Source organism: Ornithodoros turicata, chromosome 6 (assembly GCF_037126465.1).
Source record: "Ornithodoros turicata isolate Travis chromosome 6, ASM3712646v1, whole genome shotgun sequence".
NCBI classification, from domain to species: domain Eukaryota; kingdom Metazoa; phylum Arthropoda; class Arachnida; order Ixodida; family Argasidae; genus Ornithodoros; species Ornithodoros turicata.
In genome coordinates this window covers 46,195,405-46,219,511 of record NC_088206.1, presented here as the reverse complement: position 1 = coordinate 46,219,511, position 24,107 = coordinate 46,195,405, and the positions used below count along the sequence as shown (strand labels likewise).

The window sequence follows — 24,107 nt, the reverse complement described above, 5'->3', positions numbered from 1 at the left end:
CTTCCAAGTGCGTTTGCGCGGCTCCACTCAAAGGGTGGAGGACCTTTGGAAACTAATGTTGGCTCTCCACTCTGTAACCACAGTTGCAGGCTTCTAGGATGTGCAATATGCACATCTCTGCAAGATAGCATAGCAATGAATAAATGTAGCTTTTTCCATGGTGGATCTGACTAATCGGCTTACAGATTCTGTGCATCTTCTCTTAGTGTACTCGATTCTGCCTAACATATCTTCTATACTGCATCATCCACAGCCCTGCAAAAAGTATCATTAAGAAGATCAATTACCTTTAGTTTAATGTAAAAGTTATTTTGACACCATACGTTTGGGGCCGATGATGGTATAGAGCTGGAGCTTTTGCATAAAAAGTAATGAAGAAAATCAAACAACCCAGGCGGATTAGCTTGCCTGACCAGAAATAAAGTCACCCCTACTCATGAAAGGCTCTCTTCTCCCCTACATTTGTTCAAGATTGAGGTAGTAACCAGATTTCATTGAAACTGACTTACAGTCAAACCTCGCCGTGGCAAAATGCAATGCAACAAAATAATTGACATTCCCTGTGAGGTTGCCATAGGGAACCGAGCATTTTAACCCCTCACAAGCGTGAAAGGGTTTTATGCCAGCACCTTGGCACAATGAAAGAAAAGTTCCCAAAACAGCATTCACTTGGCGCTAACACCTGCCCCCCACCTGCCGCAGTGAGACAGCTAAAAGCGTGCGCCACTTGTTGCCTTCGACGACAAGGGTAGTGCAGCATTTCAGCTATCGGGTGTTCATTGTTCCTTTCATCAGTCTCATCATTGTCACTCTTTCGGTAAGCACAACAGACCAGGCTTGCGTTGTCCACGCTGCGTGTCAGCAGCGATTTACTTGGGAATCTCCAGATGGAGAGGAGGCCAAAGTGGCACAGATGAGTTGCGGAGTGTCGTTTCTGGTACAAGTATGAATGATGCGCATGGCCTTGAACGGTGGCTCGACAGATCGTATCATCCAGAGCAACCCAAAAAAGTGTCTGTACTAACCCGAAAAAATTGTGTAAAAACTGGTTTACTCCGGCTTGACGCAATAAGATAAAACAATAAAACGTAGACGTTTGTAGAGCGCTAAGTAGGAAGAACCGGCCAGCAGTGGAGAGGGTAAAGGAATGAATGGTTTATTATGGCACGTGAGAAGGTGCCTGTATAATGTAGATGACGTTGGCGATGAAGGCGAGTGATAGCGATGTCGCTACAGAGGTCCCCCTGCCGTCAGATGCATTGTGGACGCATCGCAAGAGCTGGAGTCCAGGAAACGCGCCTGGGAAAGGCTGCAGTTGATGACGAGGCGGTTGGCGGAAGCAAGGCATCCAATGGGTTGAGGGTGGCGATGCTGTCGTGGGCGTAGAAGGCGGGCTTTACGCGATCGACAGAAACTGTTTCTGCGTGGCCTTCGACGTCGAGAACCAGAGTCTTCTCAGTGCGGGAGAGGACTCTCTAGGGTCCTGAGTATGGGGCGTCCAAGCATCTGCGAGGGGAAGGGACCTGGAGGAATACGTGAGATGCTACGGACAAGGTGTCTGAGACGTAGGAGCGGCGAGATGAAGGATATCTGGGAGGGCTTGGCCTGATGGACTTAAAAATGTCTCAGAGTAAGGAGACATAGTCGGAGCGGTCCGATGGGTTGTGCGTGGAGGTGACGAGGTCAGCCGGTAGGCGAAGGGGGGTCCCAAAAACGAGCTCAGCAGCAAAGCAGCCCAGATCTGGCTTCAGACATGCCCATAAGTGGAGCAAGATGAGGGGGAGGGCGTGAAACCACTTGTCAGGATTGCGGAGGGCGCAAAAACTGCTCTTGAGGCTCCGGTGAAAGCGCTCGACAAGTCCATTAGCGCAAGGGTGGTACGCAGTGGTTCGGGTGTGTCTGGATCCAAGAAGACGGCAGAGCTCGTGGAAGAGACATGAAGACAGACAGTCTGGGGCGCCATATCTTGAAATCCACGTGCTCAGGAGGGCGGATGCAACGGTTTCAGCACAGATGTCTGCAACAGGAACAGCCTCGGGCCACTTCGTGAAATGATCAATGATGGTTAGGATGTATCGAAAGCCGGATGAGTGGGGAAGGGGACCGACCATGTCAATGTGGAGAACTTGACACCTTCGGTCGGGCGGAAGAAACTTGCCTGGTGGGGACTGCATGTAGCGGACTACCTTTGTGCGTTGGCAGGTAGGGCATTGCCAAGTCCACATGCGAATGTTGCTAGCCATGCACGGCCAAACATAGCGATCCGCAATCAGACTCCTGGTGGCGCAGATTCCGGGATGGGAGACGTCGTGGAACGCGCGAAAGGCCAGTTTGCGAAGATTTGGGGAAGGTAAGGCCTTGGGGGAAGCTGTTGAGACGTCGCAGACAATCGTGGAAGTGGCGCCGGGGAGAGCTACTTCTGTCAATTGCAGCGACGTTTGCTGAGACGTGCGGAGTGACTTGAGGTCGCCGTCGTGGAGCTGCTCGTGCGCAAGGCGCTCCAAGGTAAACATATCTGGTGGAAATGCGGTGATACGGCTGAATGTGTCCGCAGGGATGTTGTTTTTTCCGCTGATGTGCTCGATGGTTGCCTGGAACTCCGCGAGGAAAGACAGCTGGCGGATCTCGCGTAGCGAGTGGTGCTGGCCAGCAGCCCGGAATGCGTGGACCAAGGGCTTGTGGTCTGTGAACAGTATGAATGGGCGGCCCTCCAGGAAATAGTGGAAGTGCCGGACGGCGCGAACGCTGCAAAGAGCTCGCTGCCAAAAGCACTGTATCGCTGTTGAGCGAGCGTGAGTTTCACCGAAAAGAAGGCGATGGGCTGCCATTACTTGTCAAAGTACTATTGAAGAACGGCCCCGGTAGCCGATCCTGACGCGTCCACAGCCAGGGATGTAGGAGCATCATGGTACGGGTAGACCAGCATAACCGCGTTTGCAAGAGCTTCCTTGGCTGCGAGAAAGGCTTCCTCCGTGTCGTCTGACCAAGCGAGTAGCTGATGACTAGCTGACTAGCTGATCCGGGGGCCTTCTGGGGAGTACGAAGGAGGGCTTCAAGGGGGGCGAGCAGAGACGCGCAGTTCGGAATAAAACGCCGGTAGAAGTTTAGCAGGCCGAGGTTGCATCGGAGCTGGCGAAGAGTGGTTGGTCTCAGAAAGTCTCGCACTACCTTGACTTTTGATGGCTAAAGGGGGCTGAGTGAGCAGTAATCCCGTGCACCACGAGGGAGGTAGTCGAGCCGACAAGTCAGCACCGAGCGAGGTCCACTAAGAGGCCAAAATGCTCCAAAAAGTCCGCGCCAAGGATGGGCTGGCTGACGGAGGCGATGGTGAAGAGCCATTTGAGCTGCCGCCGGAGGCCAAGATCGACGGCAAGAGATTTTTGTCCGAACACCGCGGTCAGGAACCAGATGGGGTTCTGATGACGCTGGGCAGCCATTGCGGGAAGAAGGCTGACCGAGGCACCAGTGGTCGACAAGCATCTTGAGTTTGGAGTTCCGGTCGGTCATGTAGAAGAGGCGACTGGGTGAGGGCTTGGGGTTGTCGCCGCTAACGACGCCCCGCGCCGTTTCCCGGCCACTGGCACAGCGGAGTGCACTTGCGAGCAGAGGCACCGAAGTTGTAGTGGTACCAGCAATATGGGCAGTCAGCGGGCGGGTCGGACGGGTGCCTCGAGGCAGAGAATGGCCAGCGGGAGCGCCGAGGGCTCCTGAATCGAGTGCGGAAAGTTCACTGAGCAGACGGGGGTGAGGATCTTGGGGAAACCCCGCATGTGAGACGTTCTTCAATGAGGTGACGCAGCTCTTGAACTTCCTCGCAAAGCTGTGTAACGGAATCCTGTCCCAAGGGGGGAACTTCCGGCACCACAGGGATGGGCACAGGAGGAGGCAGAGAGGAAGTCGTAGTCGCAATATGAGCAATAGTGGCTCGTGATACCTCGGTTATTCTGTCTGCGACATCAGCAAGGGCCTTGAGGGTAGAGTCTGGCCGGGCCGCGAGCACCATACGAGTCTGGGGAGGTAGCCGGTTAAGGAAAAGTTCCTTGAGGAGTGATTGATCAAAGGTTGGGAGCCGCGTACCTAGAAGGCTCTGCATGTGGCGGAGCAATTGGCTAGGCTTGCGATCGCCAAGTTCTTCGGCCAAGAGCAGTAGTCGCAAACGCTCACGCTCTGAGGCCATTATTTGGTCCGTGACAGCCTTACAAAGAATGTCGTATGGGTTGGGCGTGGGCGGAGCAGTCAAAATATCCATGACCTCGATCACGACGATGTGATGGAATTTTGTGGTCTGTTGAGTGACGCTGGCTAAGGCAAATTGGCTGTCGGCCATCTGGAACCATAGGTCCGGATGAGCGGCGAAAAATGGGGGAAGGCGGACGCCAACCCGAGCGATAGTGGAGCCCGAGACGTCGGTGCATTGGTAGGCAGGGAATGTTTGGTTCAGGTCACCAGTTTGTGGAGCGCTAAGTCAGGAAGAACCGGCCAGCAGTGGAGACGGTGAAGGAATGAATGGTTTATTATGGCACGTGAGAAGGTGCCTGTATAATGTAGATGAAGTTGGCGAAGAAGGCGAGCGATAGCGATGCCGCTACAGACGTTTCACTGCCTATACAGGTGCTAACATTAATTAATGCAATTATTTAACGTTAAACGTTAATATAGGGGCTAATAAAAAATGTAACGTATTAACGTAAGGCATTCCGGCAATAACTTTTTTAAAATTCTGCGAGCACTTTGTATCATTCATTGATATAATTGAGATTCTACTGTGTATATACGTTTATGATGCTTACCTGTTCACAATTTGTAGCATAAATCTTTTCAAGTTTGGTTCAGTAAAATTTTCTATACAATTAAAGAGATGTTGTTTCGAACCAGTTTCGTTTTTCGAGGTCTGACTACATATTATTTTAATGCTGGTTCTCAAAAGGTTCCAAAATGCTAAAGTATGTTTCAATTTTTCTTAAAAGGTTGCTAGCAGAAATATAGAATAGGACTCAACATGACAACACTACTGTTGTATACTACACTCTGAGACGGCTCAAGGGCTGCAGGCACAAAAGTGTATCTTCAGCAGCAGTGGATGTAGTCTGCGCATTGAGAGTGGGGCATTCGAGAAGGTGGTGGGCAAAAGGCACATGTTTTGTTATTGCGAATGTTTTACGTATTTGCTTTAAAAGCATGCAAATGTACGTAAAAAGTATGTAGTCTCCAACAGGCATATTCGCAACATGATCATTGTACAAGCAACAGTTTGAAGGATGCGGGCAGTCTGCGCTGTTATTTGGAGGCGTCATGTGCCCACTTATGCTAGTCAGACATCTTTAGATTTGTGTGTGGAGCTGACCTGTCTGAAGTATAGCATCACTATGTTCATAACAGAGGGGTGCAAACAGACAGGGACTCTTATAAGTTTGTACCAACTAGGCCAATCGTCCACCTTGGTCACTATGAGAAAATACTCCAAAAGCCAGGTGATGAAGACATACTGTAAAACCTTTACTGCTCCGACTTGCACAACAATTAAAACAACACCACAGTAGACGTTTCGCCGCCTATCCAGGCAGCATCCTCAGTACAAATGGGCAAACCAAGGGGCACATCACTCACTTATCAAGGAGGGCGGCGTACACATCCGGCAGAGGGCCACGGTTTTTGTTGCACGCTGACTCCGCATGTCTGATAAACCATGATTCCAACAACTTTCGCGGGCCCCATCTTATCTCCCGTGCCAAGGTTTCCGCGTTATCAAAATCAAATACATGTTCAGTGGCCCAACAGTGATCAACCAACTCGGTTTTCAATCGCGTGGCATTCGTAGCATTGGCCACATCACTTTTATGCTCTTTCAAACGTGTTATTCGTTTCCTGCCAGTCTCACCGATGTAGATCCTATCACAACCCCCGCATTGGATTTTGTACACAACACATTGTTTGTTCATGCGGTGCGGTGCGATCTTTAGGTTTTCCAAAAGTGGCGGCCAAAGTCCTCTTTGATAAGTGAGTGATGTGCCCCTTGGTTTGCCCATTTGTACTGAGGATGCTGCCTGGATAGGCGGCGAAACGTCTACTGTGGTGTTGTTTTAATTGTTGTGCAAGTCGGAGCAGTAAAGGTTTTACAGTATGTCTTCATCACCCGGCTTTTGGAGTATTTTCTCACGTATCCGCTTCAATTACGGAGGTACGGTTGTTGACCAACTAAGGGAGTACATCGGTCAGTCTACAAAGATAGTACGGAACCAGTGCCACGTGCGTTTTAACCATGAATGCCTCAACAACAACGTGGTTCCTCGAAGCCTACATTGCAAGCCCCTTGTGGACAGTGCGTATGGCCGTGAACTTGCGCGACGTTTCAGCCGGAATTGCCTGAGAGCCCGCATCCAGGATAACAGACAGCAGATTCAAGTAGCAAGATGTCGCATGACAGCATCGGAGCGCGTTCTCCGTGCTACATTGCACCTAGACGACTTCCATGATGTCCTGGTGACGAGAAAGCAGGCAGAGGTTACAGAGAAGGACAAATATACCGAGGCCCACCGCCAGAAGCTTGCACGGTTGCTTCCGGGTTCTTCTACGTGCTTCGGTGGGACTTCCAACGTGCACAACTTGTCATCCAAGCAATTGTCGGAAGACCACGTGAGCCTTTTGTCGAAAGGTTTGAATTTTGCTGTGGCACCAGGTAGAGTCCCGAAGCGTGATATTGTCGTGGAGGTTGAAGAATGTCTCCGGCACCTGAAGGACACGGCCAATGTTAGTCTGGCCCGTAGTCGAGTAGTCAGCGTTTTGGCGGACGCTCAGCCCCCGCGTCGGAACTTAACCCGTGGGGAATGTGCGGCCTTAAGGGATTTGAAGTCTGATGCTTCGGTTGTGATCCTCCCAGCTGACAAGGGGAAGGGCACTGTTCTCCTGGATCGCGAGGTGTATGACAGGAAGATGCTACAGTTGTTGGATGACCCTGTCCACTTTGAGAAGATGGCTGCCGATCCTACTGCGAAGTCTGAGCGGCAGCTTGTTGATCATTTGCGAAGACTTAGAAGAGAGGGCAAGATTGATGAGACTCTTTACCGTCGCCTATTTTCTTCAGATGGGGCTGTACCAAAAATATACGGATTGCCCAAGATTCACAAGGAGGATTGCCCTCTTCGACCGATTGTGTCCTTTGTGGGTTCGCCGACATATGGGTTGTCTAGATTTTTGGTAGAACTTTTAAAGCCTCTTGTGGCTGATAATGTGTTTGCAGTTAAGAACTCTAGGGACTTTGTTTCCCGTGTTCGTGCACTTCAGTTGAGGGACGACGAGTTAATGGTTTCCTTTGATGTGGTTTCGTTGTTTACGAACGTTCCCGTTGTGTTGGCTTTAAGCATCATTGAGAAGCGTTTGAAAGAAGATTGTACGCTAGAAAATCGCACGTCATTACTGGTCAATGATATCATGGTTTTACTTAGATTTTGTCTAAAGCAGACGTTTTTTACCTTTGCTGGTGTTGTGTACCATCAGGTTGAGGGCTGCCCTATGGGAAGCCCAGTGTCGGTAACTGTCGCCAACATAGTAATGGAGCATGTGGAGAGTGAGGTGATGTCGTTTCTCTTTCCGGTGAAGATGTATTGTAGGTATGTTGACGATACGTTTGTTGTGCTGGAAAGGAGTAGCTTGTATGCGTTCCACCAGGCTCTGAACAGTGTACACCCCGCTGTTCAGTTTACTTGTGAAACGGAAAGTGACGGCTCACTCCCTTTTCTGGATGTGTTGGTGAGACGGGACAGAGAGGGCTTCCTTGGGACTTCTGTTTACCGCAAACCCTGCGACAGTGGGGGTCTGTTATCTTTTTATTCACACCACCCATTTGAACACAAACAAGCTGTGGCACATACCCTTTTGTCCCGATGTGACGCGCTGTCGTCTAATGAATATGTACGGTTACAGGAGTTAACTAACATAGCTACCTCTCTGCGGAAACGGGGCTATCCAGGTACTTTCCTTAGCAACACAAGACGACGTGTCAAAGATAGGGTAACTAGGACCGACAACGTCAAATCTGTGGTGTGCATCCCTTTTGTTCAAAGTGTGTCGTATGCGATTCGTAGGGCTTTACGCCCACTAGGTGTAAGAACGGTTTTCAAACCGATATGTACTTTGGCCGCCACTTTTGGAAAACCTAAAGATCGCACCGCACCGCATGAACAAACAATGTGTTGTGTACAAAATCCAATGCGGGGGTTGTGATAGGATCTACATCGGTGAGACTGGCAGGAAACGAATAACACGTTTGAAAGAGCATAAAAGTGATGTGGCCAATGCTACGAATGCCACGCGATTGAAAACCGAGTTGGTTGATCACTGTTGGGCCACTGAACATGTATTTGATTTTGATAACGCGGAAACCTTGGCACGGGAGATAAGATGGGGCCCGCGAAAGTTGTTGGAATCATGGTTTATCAGACATGCGGAGTCAGCGTGCAACAAAAACCGTGGCCCTCTGCCGGATGTGTACGCCGCCCTCTTTGGTAAGTGAGTGATGTGCCCCTTGGTTTGCCCATTTGTACTCAGGATGCTGCCTGGATAGGCGGCGAAACGTCTACTGTGGTGTTGTTTTAATTGTTGTGCAAGTCGGAGCAGTAAAGGTTTTACAGTATGTCTTGGTCACTATGTTGTTTTACTTCGAGCAAAAGCCTTTTTTTAATGCTGTTTCCTTGGATACTGGTTGTCTCACCATCAATTGTTGCAGCCACTTGGTTTCATGCATTAAGGCTCTTACTGTTTGCCTGGCAAGATGCGATTGCCCAAGTTTTATGTGACTGATATTTGTGATGGCAGATAACCATAGAACTCTGTTATTGTCTGCCACAGGCTCCCAAGGTGGGCCCCAGATGAAGCTGAACCGCGCCTTTGCCCTGAGAAGAGCTCGGCTAGGACTAGGAGGTGAAACATCACCCGCTAATAGCAAGCCTGCCCTACGCAGCAGCAACCCCAATCTCTCAAGGCAAGATGGTGGACGGTACAGCCTCCGGTTGCCACGTGGAGCAAACCCATCAAAGGTGCACCACCCCTGCCCTCTTGATTGAAAGCAGACACTCCTCTTTTATACTCATCTTTTATATTCCTTTAGTGTCAGTTTGTTGCTTACATTTTTTGTGCTCATATCACTCGCTAATGTTCACATGGGCATTAAATTTATAGTGTTTTAGCTGCATTTATTTGCACAATGCACTATTTTGTGACACTAACATAACTGTAAAAATACAGCAATGCAGATTTATTTAGGGTAGATCTGAAGTGACTCACAGATAAAGGGCAGAGACTGGCTGCACGATGATAATTGCCCTCAAACAATGAGTCTTAGCACTATTAATACTTCTCTTAAAACTGCTAACAAAGGAGGAACTGGTTCAGTGTGTGGGCAAGCCCTTCACTAATGTCTGTTGTGGAATGCAGACATTTCAGATATAGAGCGGGCAGCATGACCACACTGCTTGCAGGCACGTCTACAACAGTATTTTGGAAAATGGTGTGCAGAAATCTAATTACGTGCCTCTTGGAGGTTCTTTCCTTCATTTCTGGGTGGACTAGCAGCATGGCCGAGCGGGGTGAAGAAGCATGAAAAAAGTCTCTCTTTGACCGCGTTCAAATGTGTCACCACTGTATTACATTTTTATACCATAAATACTGTCCTAGGGAACATATTACTCCAATGGCAGACGTTTGATTCCCCCGCAAAACTCTCCGCTTTTCTGTGGAGGCCACGTGACAAGCCAGAGATCGTGCGTCACGATGTGACTGTGGCGGCCCGTGGGCGACGATGATGACGTCGCCAGTAAGGACTCATGTAGAGGGACACCACCTCCTCTACATTTGGAGACCCGAACAACGAACACCATGTTCGGCGTAATTTGGCCATTCACCATCCCAAATTCTTCGGCACACCAGCAGCGAACCACCTTCTAGCAGGCAAGACGCGCCGGGACCACTGTTCCACCGGAGACCCATAGGGAGACCACAGTAAGCTGAGTTTCCGGCCTCCACCTGCTTCACGATGGTCCTCCCCGTCACTTCTCTGGCTACAAACAGCAATCACGCTTACGTACCGGTCGCGGTACTGTCACCCACTCAGCAACCCACTCACCGAGCAACAATCAACTCTCAGCAACGCAACCCACTCAACGGAATCAGCAGCCACTGAACGCAATCAGCAACCACTCAGCACTCACACCTCATCTCTGGAACCCGCCCGGATCGCAGCGCTCTTGTTCCCGCCATCCTGCTGCTACTGCATCAACGGCCACAATCACAAGCCCCGTGTTGAGTCGTCCACCATCCACGAGTCATCCTTATTCTCCTCTTCATGGTATTGACGCTGACTTCAACCGCATGCACCGCTCCGCGTCTGAGGGGGGGAGTGATGTGGCGGCCCGTGGGCGACGATGAAGATGTGCCTCTGCTGGCGCGCGGCACTGCGCCTGCCAGCCAGTTCTACCGGCACCATCCTAGCGTGAGGCCACGTCCATCTGCCCGCTGGGACATTCCATCATTGCCGGTTAAGACTCATGTAGAGGGACACCACCTCCTCTACATTACGAAGCACTCATATGAGGGATCACGCAGTGATGTCAGCCGGCATCAGTCATCGACACGGCCACACGGTGGTGGTGGAAACCAGACTCAGTTACTCAAACTAACTGTACTGGTTTGGTACAAATGGAGATGTAACTGCATTTGCTGCCAAACAAGTTAGTGTGCATTCCTACAGGCATCTTAGTGAGGGCAATTTGCCAGGTAAAAATCAGGTTTCACCCAAAAGAGGCGACCTTCAATTCAGGGTGCAAATTCAGGGAAAAATCAGGTTAAACCCTAAAACTTCAGGCTGTATTCATGGACCATTTCACGAAATATCAGCGGTTTTTAGACAGCTTGAATACCCTTTTCATGCTCCTTTAAGGTGTCCCGCTCGCTGGTGGTAGCCAAGGTTGTGCTGAAGACTGGGAGGTGGTGGGTTCGAATCCTACCACCGGCTGTGCTGTCTGAGGTGTTACCTGAGTTTTCTGAGGACTTTTCGGACAAATGGCGGTGCAGTTCCCCCGTCCCCCACTCCTTCCTGCCCCTCTCTCCATCCGTCCACATCTGTATGCCGCTCATATTTGCAGTTGCTTCGTGGCGCTACCACGAAACTGAAAAAACTTCTGGGTGGTCCATGCTAAAAACTCTGAACACTATAAACCCAACCCACCACAAATTCTGTTCTTTGCTTAGTGAAGTGAAAGGTCACCTGATGCCCGAGTGTGTAAGGCAGTAGTATCAGGTCAGTTACACATCTTCTATCGGTCAATATTACTTTTTATTTTCCCATTTTGACCTTCCTTTATTCTTGGCAGAACTGGAAGATGTGTCTAAGGAATCTTTTTCTAGTGGCAAACACACACTGCAATACGCTTCATGTTTTGCCTGGTGGCTCACTCAGTGGATGTCACCTGCAGACAAGTGCTATGGTCAAATGGTACCAGTGTGCAACTGCTAACTCAAGTATGGACCAAAAGCACACGATACTTTTGTACCTGGCATAATGATCTGCAACAATATATCAAAACTATGTCCTTTGTCCTCTCTAAGCCGGCCACAAACAGGCCGTAATGAATCCAGTGGCTTTTATGCAAGGGCCTTGCATTCTAGAGTGGGAAACTACAGCACATTGAGCTTATAGAAGGCAACTCTGATATTACTCTCTGAGCCTCCTATATTACTGGCAACGCATGACCGCAAATGTGCGGAAAGGACTAGCAAGCCATGATGTGTCACCGATGCAGCTAATACATGCTGCCAACATATCAAGCACTCATTCAGCAGCTCCCTTTAGTTCGAACTCCGCTTTATTCGAACAAATTTTTGGTCCCCCTTTGAGTTTACATTGACGGGATTGCACTGTGAACGGTTGAAAATGTGACTGGTCCTGTGTTTCTGCTGTCACCTTCCTGATAGTGTTGCAGCTTCCTTCACTAAATAAATTTATCTAAATCAATGCTGTGACTCATTACGTGATCTCCCACTCCAACACAGGGTGGCAAGCGATGCAATGACACACGACAGCAAGAAGATCACAAGAGGCCCTCAGTGTCAGACACGGAGCGTAGTTCTCCCCTTCACGACACGCGGATTTCGGGACAGTCTTCCCTAGGGAGGTCTTCTTCCTTTGGAGCCGGGGACCTCCTAAATGGACCTGCCACCGGGAGCAACTTAAACAGGGGAGACACCTTCCTCAGGGCAGCACGCAACAGGTTACCTGCAACGGAGCGCAGAAAAGAAAAGGCTCAGGAGGTAGCATTTCTCATTTGCTTTCTGTACCGCATCGATGTCTAGAGAACATGCGTTTTAGTTTGAAGATACAAACTCCACGGCACCTCTAGTCGTAATGTATGTTCAGGCAAACCCTGCAAAATAATTGCCATTCCTTGTCAGATTTCTATGGGAATCAGTGCATTTCAAGCCCCACTGAAGCAAAATAATCACTTTGCTTTGTAAGCTTTGCTAGTAAATAGGTCATCATGAGGCATTCTTTGGTTCTGTACCAGATGGCTTATTGGAGTGTCTACCATGGATAGCAGCCCCAAGAAGAGAAATGTATTGCCACCAGACAACATGGTGCAAGTTTTTGGCATTACCAAAAGGCTCGCAATAGCAGGCACGGTGCAAGTGACCAAAGTAGTAGAAAGAAAGTGGTCGTTGCAACCTTAAAGAGCAACGAGACATTCATCCTTGCTGGCTATGACCCTACCAACTCCACAGTGCGACGAAACTGGCCAGTTTTTCAGCAAATACAGCCAACTCACGATTTATGAACCATTGATTCACGAATTCCCTAGATTTATGGACTCAAGTCACTTCCCCTTCCTCATTCCGAACCTCGATTTATGAACAAAATTTTGAGGAGCGCTTGCTGTTCATAAATTGAGGGTGGATTGTAACGGCTAAATAATAAAGGAAATTGCTGTCTGAAGTAGAGTAGACAGTGGCTCATAGACGGCAGCGCGAAGGATGTGATGTTCGTTTTTGGAAAAAGCACCAGAATAAAATGCTTCAACGGTAAACCAACCCTTCCTGTGAAATATGTAACCAACAACCAAACAACAACAACCAAATCTTGCATGATAAGGTAAATTTTTGAAGACTGATTGAAGGGGTTCTACAGTGACATGTGTGAGAAAGAGATGCCCTCCTAAGCAACTGCAGTGCCCATCACATTGTTGATATGAAGCTCATGAATGTCAAATTCTGTCTCTCTGAAGTTTCTGTTGCAGCCACTGGATCGGGGTGTAGTACACCGTGTAAGAGTGTCACACTTAAGAGAAACACCATTTCTCCGGCAGGTTAAAGAACCTGTAGAAAACGGTACCAGATCATCTGGCAAGAAAGAACTATCTGCCCTCGACAGCCTTGTCATCTCTGCCATCTACCAGCTCTCTGGAAAGCTGAGGACCAATGCCAGAAGCCTCATTGAACGAGAGAGGTTTGTCGGAAATTAACTCTTCTCTAAGATCCATTATATTGAGGCTTTTCTTTAAGAATTTGGCGCTGGAGTGCATCGAAAAGTTTGTGCCTTTGCGCACAGTGAAGCGGAAGAAGCGTAATCCTTGGGTAACGTGTGAGATTTTACAGTTGAAACGTAAAATAAATAGGATAGAAAGGTTCCATCCAGGGCACAAAGGCTCACTCCCGGTATTGCGTCAAAAATTGCGTTCACTAGTACGCCGTTCTCGTTTCCACTTCTTTAATGTTACCAGGCACAATTTTCTTAAACATAATCCAAGACGGTTCTGGAGTCATCTGGTTAAAAAGGACAATAAGATTAAAGAGATTAAACTCAATGGGGTGGCAGTTGTCGACGGCGCGAGAATCGCGGACGAATTCAACGGGTGGTTTGCCTCTGTGTACACCAACGACGACTGTACAGAACCACCTTTCTCTTCTACCTGCTTTGGTCTGAGCGATGTCGAAGTGTTCACAGAGGGTGTCTTAGATAGGCTCCTCCGGCTGGACACGAAGAAGGCATGTGGTCCAGACGGGATACCCAATGCTTTTTTACAGCGGTATGCAGAATGGTGTTCAAAGTTTATTTGTATCATTTACCAATCCAGTTTAAGATCGGGTGAAATCCCGTCTGACTGGAAGGTAGCCAAAGTGGTACCAATATTTAAAAGCGGTGATAAATCAAACATTACTAACTACAGGCCGGTATCACTACTAAGTACTAGTAGCAAAGTTCTGGAACATATTGTCTTTAAACACATAATTAGCGTTTTGGAAGAAAGTGATTTCTCGGTGAAAGAGCAGCACGGCTTTAGGCGAGGTTACTCAACAGTTACGCAACTTGTACACATAGTTCATGACTTTGCCTCTGTTGTAGACAAAGGTGGTCAAACGGACGTTGTGTTTTTAGACCTATCAAAGGCATTCAACAGAGTTTCGCACACTAAGCTGTTGTATAAATTGAAAAACATAATAAGTAATGATCGTGTACTGCAATGGTTTCACTCCTATCTTACTAATCGTAAACAGTTCGTGAGTGTTGGTGGAGCCCATTCGCATTCCTTGGCAGTTCTCTCCGGAGTACCACAGGGGTCCGTGCTTGGACCGTTGTTGTTTCTAATTTTTATAAATGACCTCTGCATCGCCATTCCGGGAATCCAGTGTCGTTTCTTTGCTGATGATTGCATTTTGTATTCTAGTATAAACACTACTAACGACCAAGTCAAATTAAACAACTGTCTGCAATCTATTGTTACGTGGTGTGAAATGTGGCAGATGGAGCTCAATGTGAAAAAGTGCGTGTTCATGTGTGTTACAACGAAGAAAACGTCATTGTCCTTTCCGTATAGCATTAACACTACTGTGTTGAGTAAAGTGGAGAACCAAAAATACCTTGGTGTATCAATAGCATCAAACCTAAGCTGGGCCGAGCATGTTGAACAAGTTGCTACCAAAGCATCCCGTAAACTTTGGTCACTGAGGAGGACGATGCGCCACTGTACGTCTGCAACGAAGCTGACGGCTTACACTACGTTAGTGCGGCCAATTTTAGAGTACGCGGATATTCTTTGGGATCCCTACGTACAGACGCATACTAACATGCTAGAATCTGTGCAGAAAAAAGCCCTTCGATTTATATATAATGCATATGGTCAGCACACATCTTCGACTTCACTCTATGCTAAATCTGGTTTGCCAAACTTGGCTCAACGAAGGAAAATTCGGCGTCTCAAGTTTTTGCACGATATAGTCAGCGGTACTAATGGGCTCAAGTTCTGCGATTACTTAACTTACAATTCGAGCCGATCCACAAGACTGAAACATAGTAAATTAATCCGTGAGTTTCGTTGCAATAAAGATGTGTTTAAATTTTCTTTTTTTCCACGCACTGTACGAGAATGGAACAAATTGCCCTCTTGTGTTACACAAATTTCATCACCAACCCGGTTTTTACAAGGTCTTGTAGACTAACTTTCTTTCTTGACTTCAGATGTTTAACACTTGACATTTTGCACTGTGTATAGCTGTATGTTGTATGTGTTGTATGTAGTGTACTCACCTCCTCTGCCATGGCCATCAAGAGATGGCCGGCAGTATCTTTCAAATAAATAAAAATAAATATGACGTCTTGAAACGACTCTAGGTTCAAGTTTCCCGAAAACAGCGAAGCACGCCTTATGATGGAGGAACTTCTTCCTCGTGTGGTGGAGCCATCGGGAAGGCAAGGTGGCGACTCTCCACCTGATGGAAACGTGACACGCGAGCTCTCTACGATACTCAAGAACCTCAAGAGGATAGAACAGAGTCTGGATGGTAGGGTATACTGTCACCATTTGTTTATGAGTTATTGAATGCTAGTGATTGCTACTCTCCAAAATACTAAACATCTTTAAGCTACCCTATTGCAGCTATTTGACTGTGCTGCCATTGACAAATACTACGAGTGACAGTAAGCGATGATGCTTTTTCATAGTGACACAAAGTGGAGCAGCTTTGCTGGTAGATCCAGTCCGGATTTGTGTGTTTCGCTGGTCGTTTCAGATCAACTCACCTTGCAATGCAGCACTCCTTCTTTCTTCTCTGAGAAAGCTTAGGTTCGGTTGGACGTATAACGAAGCACTGTCATCATTTCCTCATCTTGTGAGACCGAGCAGTGTCGATAATTGTGTCAACTCACTCAGTTTGCGTGACGTGCACGACTTCTGCTAAGCTCTTCGCTGGAGCGCAGTTGTTTTTTGCTGGTGGGCTTGGACTCCTCGTATTTTGTTCTGTAGCGGATTTCGGGTGCTCACTCAAGATCGACTAGTGGAATTCTCCGTTGCTTTACACAGATCAAGAATTGGCTGCCCTTGATATGAAAATGTTATTTCCACATCTGTTTGTACATGTCAAGTTACCGAGCAGTACAGCCGACAGCCTTGTACCGAGCGTGACAGAGTAATCCTAATACTATCTGTGAAGAAAGTACCTGTACAGACTTTATTGAGGTAGCCTGTGTGCTGGCCATGTATATTGAGCCCTTAGCATGTGCGTGAATACACAACGAGCCACACCGTAACACGATACCACATGAGTATGTATATGGCCCTCAGTTTTCGGGTTTTATTTTTTGTGAAAATCGGGGGGTAAATATCGGGTTGAAAATCAGGACCCGCCAAACAGGGTAAAATCGGGTAATATACTGAGAAGTGATGTATTTTCGGGTGAAAAACAAAAAGATACTTTTATGTGTTCAAATTAATTAATTAATAATTGGGGGTTTACGTCGCGAGACAACTGAGATCATGAGCGACGGCACAGCGGTTGGTCTGTGGAGTGTTGAAATTAAGTGAAAGAATATTAAGAGACTGGTAGATAATTCATTGTATAACCACTAAGGCTTGCACTGGCCCCTGTGTATAAAGAATAAGTTGCATGTTCAGTAAAGCATCATCCATCGATGAGCGTTGAGAGCGTGCTCGCGTTGGTATGCCTCGTATATTGTTGACTGTTGCTGCATCCTCTTTACTACTCCGCGTACTTTGCTGATACAAGATACTCCCTACAAGATTTAAAAGTTGACTTCACCTAACACTTCCGTGTATTGCGTGCAAACCCACACTCTTAAAAATGAGTTTCACCGCATAGCACGCTCCTAGCCAACCATCATCTCGAATGATATCGTTATCTGCCCTGATTTGTTGAAAACAGGAGGCGTACGCCTTTTTTGTGACACTTATGCTGTTCATAATTGTCACAAAAAAGGCGTACGCCTCCCGTTTTCAACAAATCAGGGCAGATAACGATATCATTCGAGATAATGGTTGGCTAGGAGCGTGCTATGCGGTGAAGTTCATTTTTAAGAGTGCACTTCAAGGAACGCCGAGCGTTGCTTAACTCTTTGTTTTTTCGCTGTTTTGCGTGATTTTCCCTGATTCCTTTGCTATTTTCGGTAACAGCACAACAAAGGGTCTCGTCGACGTCCACGGAAAGCACTAACAGTACAAAAATCCAGCACTGAAGTTTTCAACTTACTTATTGACACAAGTTTTCATGTAGCAGACTACATTTCTTTGGGTGTGAAAAACACAGGGCATTTTTGGTACGAAACCAGGGTATTACTTTGGTTGTGCGTTGCCATTCTGCAAGGCGGCTTCACCTCATTATTGAAACGGTTTTTGCTGGACAAGGGAAGCTGTCATGACCCCATTAATCTAACTTATCACTAAACTAACCAAGTTGATGATGTCTTAGGATAGTTTAGTGAAGTTAGGTTCGATTAATAGGGCCATGGCCGCTTCGATGATGAAGTTGGGAGTGCGAGGCAAGCTGCCACAGCCGCATTAATCTTACGTAATATATCACTAAACAAGGTGTATGTTAAATTAAGAGTAGGTGAAAGATGGCTTTCCCGTAACACAAATAAATGAATCGAAAAGTTCCGCTAAATCTACAAACGTACAACACTACGCATTCGGTGAAGTGGGCTTGACCGCAATACACGGAAGTGTTAGGTGAAGCCAACTTTCAAATGGTGACGCCTACCAAAGCAACATTTTTCACGCTAGAAATCGGACCTGCATGCAAGCGTCCACAAATCCAAACCCGACGTGTTTTGTTTACTTCACCAGCGAGACGCGGCGAGATCGGGAGCAAGTCGGGAGCGGTCGCGCGATTGCCGTAGTTTGCGCGTGCGCGGATCAAGTCCTTGGTTTCCACTTTCGCAAGCCCGGTTTACGGGTTTTATCGGGTTAAACCCGAACTATTTTGATGTAAATCGGGGGGTAAAAACGGGCTTTATCGGGTTTTACTCGAAAACTGGGGGCCCTAAGTATGTACTACATATACATACTTTTGCTGTGCTGAGGTCGCAGATACGTGACTGCGAATGGAAAGGGAGTGAAAAATAGTTTCTGGGCAAAATTTTCATTCACTGAACTAAAGAATTCAAGGACGGTTACGACTCCTGTAACACGAGTTCCAGCGTCAGCTGTGCGTATGTTGAATGAGGACATAGTATTAAAGTTTGTACACAAAGTGTTTATTTCAGTGTGATGACCACTGCTTTGTGGTTGTTGAAATGGTTGGCAAGATGAGTGGTTGGCAAGATGAGAAGTGAGTGTTTTCAGTGACCAAGTCCATGCACAATCTGAGTCTGGTGGGGTGTTGCCGGACGTCAGTGCGTTGCATGAGGTCTTGTTGATGGGTCATGTTTTCTAGGAACACTGTGTTGTTGCCCACTGAAACGTCCACGTTAAAGTCCTCAACGAGGAGGAGCTTCTTTACACTTAATGCTTCTTCATACTTAATGCCACTTCTTGTTTTCATGTGTTCAACAGTTGTAACTTATACGCTCTGCAAGTAACCGAGCGTCCCGCATATATCTCCTCTCCCGGTTACTCCACTCGGGAGGCCCCATTGGCTACGGCGGCGCCCTCCCTCTTCCCCCTCACTGCCTCCTCTCATGCGCAGAGACACACTTGCACAGCGTATACCTATAAGAAGTGCAGACCACTGCACGAAAGCTTGTACGCATTAAAAGGGGATTTTCAGTGTTTTTCGTTTTTATTTGTGTTACAAGCCGCAAGGATACTTGACTCTACTGCTTCACTGCTCTGCAGTAAGGTGTGAATGGGTAGACTATACAGGGTGTTTTATTTTTATTTTTATTTTTTTCTTATCAGGACAAATTTTTTTTCAAAAGGCTATTAGAGAAATGTGAATTTCATTTTTGCAGTTGAGTTCTATGGCCAGGCTGACATCCTCTCGAAGAAAGCATGCAACTACAAGATCACTAATTACCTAAATTTCATTAATTAACTCTCTGATTAGGGGAATTTCGGGCAAAAGTAAGATAGGAGAATGAGAGACCATCGTAGTTGAAATCCATTCCACATTTTAAAAAATCCTGAAACACGCACGTGCGTTAAAATATCCATTCCCGAATTTTGATATGCAAATTAGCCGAAACCACGGCGAAAAGCAACGCAGGGAATACAGCACACATTTCACGTCAGAGGGCCATGTGATTTGGAGCGGTGGAGATGATTGGACTAGGTGCCGATCTGATGACCAGATGATGACCAGATAAGCCTCCGTCGGTGAAGATGATGCTCTTCTCAGGCTCTCTTTTTCAGTTTTGGCTTATTTGCATACAGAAATTAATTGGTGGATATTTCACTGCACGTGCTTTTTTCTGGATTCTTAGAGGTTAGAATGGCTTTCAACGTAGATTGTCTCCCATTCTGCTATCTCACCTATGCCTGAAATTTTCTAATTAAAGAGTTCATTAATGAATTTTAGGTACCGTATTTTCCGGTGTATAACGCGCACCCCTAAAAACGGGCCAAATTTGAAAAACGTTCCATGTATAACGCGCACCGCAATGGTGCTACAAGCTTCTGTACTGCCACCAGTATACACAATAAACCAAAGCGGTATACGTATCATATATGCATATTCTTTATTTGAAACACATTTAGTCAAATCCGTTAAACCCCGATGCAACAGCGTCGCTGTCATAGTATACGTCAGTCTCCTCTCTGCTTTCTGTTTCACGTCCCTTCTCAATCACATCGTTCTTCTGAAATGAATTCAAGATTATTGACTGCTGAATAGCATCCTTATGCAGCATCATTAACATTTTATGAACTCCAGTGCCCTTTTGCCCGTTTTATCAACTGACCTTAAGAGATATGGGTGAAAGCCACAACACTCTGGAAGATTCTGGAATTTGTACGTCACCGACCTGAGAAGAAACTCTGCAGGAAAATATTTCCGCGTACAACGCGCGCCGTTAGATAACTCGCAGGACCTCTTCAGAACACTTTTTTACTGTATAACGCGCGTTATACACTGAAAAATATGGTAATTATTCATCTTGTAGTTCCATACTTTCTTCTACACATACTTCATACATACATACTTCATACACTCAGAGAGGATGTCAGCCTGGCCGTAGAACTCAACTGCAAAAAGGAAATTGACATTGCTCTAATGGCATTTTTATAAAAAATCTGTCCTTATTAAACAAAACACTTTCGTCATGGCAAGAGACAAGAAATAACACACGACTATCACGAATCCACTGCGCATCTGCTCTTCACAAATCTTTCCGATATCATCTTCACCGACGATCACTTCGAGTGGTGTAGCGGTTACACAGGAGCGCAGGTGTTGTCATTGCGGTGTGCCCCAGTGCAGTACTTGAAGCCATCAACATGAATTCCAGCATCGTGATGGCCTCCTCTCCATGTGCCCTCACCCAATCCGCTTTTCTTTTGCATTGCAACTTTCGCCATGGACCACGCAGGTCATGGAACTAGCAGTAGGTCTGCACATAACAGCTGCCGCAGTAAAAATTCATCAGATTGGACTGTACAATTTTTGTGCATGTGGCATCATGAGGCATTTGGAAGTGCCCTTTAAATAGTGATATTGATTTGTGGTGTGATATAGCATAACTGAATAACTTTTTTTTTTCTGCCGCAGTGCTCAACTCTCTCGCTGCAAATGAACCTTCCGGTGAAGTGGTCCCCGTTACAAAGAAGACATCGGGCGGCTTCTTCTATGTGGATGTGTGACCCTTTGCACTGTATAGGTAGTAGTTGCCTCACTGAGGCAACACACAAACAAAGGGTGATGAACTTCTAGACTCTTTTTGCCAAAGATCGCTAGATGTATTGGAGCAGTTCTTAGGATATGCGAGGTCCACTTCTGTGCATTTGCCCCCTTTTCTCTTCTCCTTCCGTTTTTGTTTGTTTCAAGTTGTCCGAATCAATGCTCGAGTGTCAGGTCCATCAAAGCCCCCATTGTACAGCATAACGAATTTGTCACACACAAAAGACAAAAGAGCAAGCATGATAGTTATATTTACATTGAGGTTTGCTCACTTTTAAAATTAGTTTGTTGTACCAAAGGCGGTCTTCCAGGAGCATTAGCAATGCCAAAGCCAACTGTATTAGGAGAAAGTTGCAGTGCCAGATGAGAAGCATTGCGCCACGTTATGTACACAATCATCATTATAGCAGTTGGGGATGAAGTGAATTGTCTGGTGTTTCCCATTTGGTTGATCCCGTCCAGTTGATAACAGTATCTAGGGGACTTTACAAGTATTTAGTAGACTTTTAGTTCAAAGGCACAAGGAGATGTCATATTTTATGCGGCTCAGATAATTGTGCCTGCTTCATTTCTCCTAGTACAGGTGGCTAGCACTGAAGACAGCTATTGGAATTATTTTTTTAAGGTTATTTTTTTTCACCTTTATTTATCATGTGCTTTCCTCCTATGCTTAGTTGATGTGCTTATATCAATTATGACTTGACAATGTGATTATGTGTATGATGACACACATCTACCACTGAAATGATTTTTACAACACACAGAGAAGGACAGACAGCGTGATTGAGAAAGCTAAGTGTCAGAAAAAAGCAACAAGAAAAACAGTTGTAGGTATCTCACGGTATTTGTATTGAATAATCGAGAAAGTTTGAATGAACTACATGGAAGCTCATAGTACCCAACAGCCGGGTTTGGGACTGTGCATCTGTAGGCATGCTTTGCTGTGTAAAAGTGGTCCATTACAATTACTATGTACACGGTGTTGTACAAGATGCAGTGCATATTATCTTAAAACAGGTATATAACAAAGCTGTTACCACATAAGGAGCTGGTGCTACTGCCTGCAAATAATTGATCACAACCTACTAATTAATATAATAATAAGACTACTATTAGGTAACGGGTAATAAAAGCCGCACAAATTTCTTCCACTTATGGTGCTGCGGTTTTGCTTACACCATCGGTGTGAGGCGATAGGCTGGCTAACCTACTGTGGATACATGCGATACTGCTACTTTGAAGATGCAAATGCCCCACAATTTTAAATTTATGCTGCCATCAACAATCCGTTCCGCTTTTTGGGCCTATTGATCTGTAGCACACAGCTATTAGTAGGAAAACATGGCAGACACACACACACAATGTGCATCTCAGCCTTTGGTCCTAGTAGATGTTTGCCTGCAGCTTTGTGAATGGATTGGTGACTGAGAAAATTTGAGGATTAATACACAAAGCCATGTGCACAGCAAAGATAATTTTACTTCTCCAAGTGAGTATGAAAGGAGGGCTTCCATTTGCTACATGCAAGCAGCCACTGCATATTCACAGCTGCTGCAGTGTGAAATTTCCTGGAACAATGCGACCTGCAAGGTTTGTGCTGCTGCAATTAATATCTCAATTTGTACAACTGCAATGCAGCTCAGTCTGATGATTACAAGTGCTCTTAAAGGTAGGCATCTATCTAGTAAGTTGTGATCAAAGGCAGCAGTATGGTGGTCTTTTTGTGTATTGCACGAAAGGGGCGAATGCATTTTGCTACTTGCACCTGGAAAGGTTCTTCAAGATTGGCACGTGCATGAAGTGGTTGGTGGTATATATGTATTGTACATATCTGTTCGTTTTACAAGAGCAGCTCAACTCTTATTTAATTGTTCCCCAGTGCATCTAAACTAGGTCGTCACCCCCCCCGCATAGGATGCCCGCAAGCTTCATGAACTCTGAACAATATAAATTGTTGGCACAATCAAACAAAAGGAAGAGAGACACAACAGAGCTTTATTGAGCTTTCACCGGAATGGTTTAATGTCAAGATACCTCTGTCCTCTACGTCTCCTTGTAAGTGCTTGGCAAGTCCTGACTTCCTGTCTACATTTGATTGTGCTAATGATTTATGTCGTGGATGTTTGCCAGCTACTCCACATGGCCACAGTACAGAGAGGAAAATGCTATAGTATCTAGTCTGACGCTACGCTATGATTTCTGTAGCAAGCAAGGCCTCCTCACCCTGGAACATCCATGACAAGCCTTTCTCTCGAGCAGAGGCGTAATGTCTGTAAAACATCCCCATGAAACACTTCTAAAATTACTCTTCCCATAAATACATAGGTACCTATCAATGCCTTCAGTAAAACAACACAAGGATTTTGTCCTCCTGGTAGCTTTGTTCCATGTTGTATTCCTGTAAATTTTATTTCAATATTATGATGTACTACTAGGTGGCAGGTGCCACTGTGAAGCCTGCGCATAAATGGATAGCATGGCATGGTGCATCACACAATTCTGTGCAGGGGCTGAAGTGTTGTGGTTCTATGAGTTTTACAAATCGACATACATTGATGCTGCCCTTTTATGGCACCTATGGTGTACAGCAAATGATGCACTGAATGCAGTTGAGCATTTGCTTTTTGTGTGTGATGTGGGCTAGTAACACTTCCAAAAGAGACTCCTGGCCTTGCAGGAGTCTATGCATGGTGACCCAAAAGAAGGAGACCAGTGTTGTGACAATACAAAAAATATATTTGATTCTGAAGGGTGATTGAATGTGTGAATGGTCAGACTGATTTCAGTATTGCAGTAATGTTATCCAGAAACACACTTCGGGAGAACCTCCTAGAAAGTGCTGTCGAAAAGCTCATCCAGTGGCAGTCACAGCGGCTAATAAGTCACAAAAGTTGCATAACCTCCTCAAAACCTAAATTCAGCTCATGTACACAAGTAAATGTGGGCATTACCTGTGGCTGAAGGACGCTACTGATTAAGACTGCAGAGAATATTTACTT

The 24,107-nt window shown here is 46.3% G+C and overlaps 1 protein-coding gene across 4 annotated transcripts in view; it reads left to right on the top strand.

Annotated features, from left to right (window-relative positions):
- Positions 1 to 23,863, top strand: part of LOC135396611 (centrosomal protein of 170 kDa protein B-like) — a 71,889-nt gene extending 48,026 nt beyond the window's left edge. For all 4 annotated transcript variants that reach the window (XM_064627661.1, XM_064627662.1, XM_064627663.1 and 1 more), the window contains exons 13-17: positions 8,845 to 9,032; positions 12,043 to 12,300; positions 13,350 to 13,489; positions 15,653 to 15,822; positions 20,980 to 23,863. In XM_064627661.1, the coding sequence (XP_064483731.1) occupies positions 8,845 to 9,032; positions 12,043 to 12,300; positions 13,350 to 13,489; positions 15,653 to 15,822; positions 20,980 to 21,071 (848 nt within the window). In that variant the 3' untranslated portion in view covers positions 21,072 to 23,863. The remainder of the gene's footprint in view (positions 1 to 8,844; positions 9,033 to 12,042; positions 12,301 to 13,349; positions 13,490 to 15,652; positions 15,823 to 20,979) is intronic.
- The last annotated feature ends 244 nt before the right edge of the window (positions 23,864 to 24,107 follow it).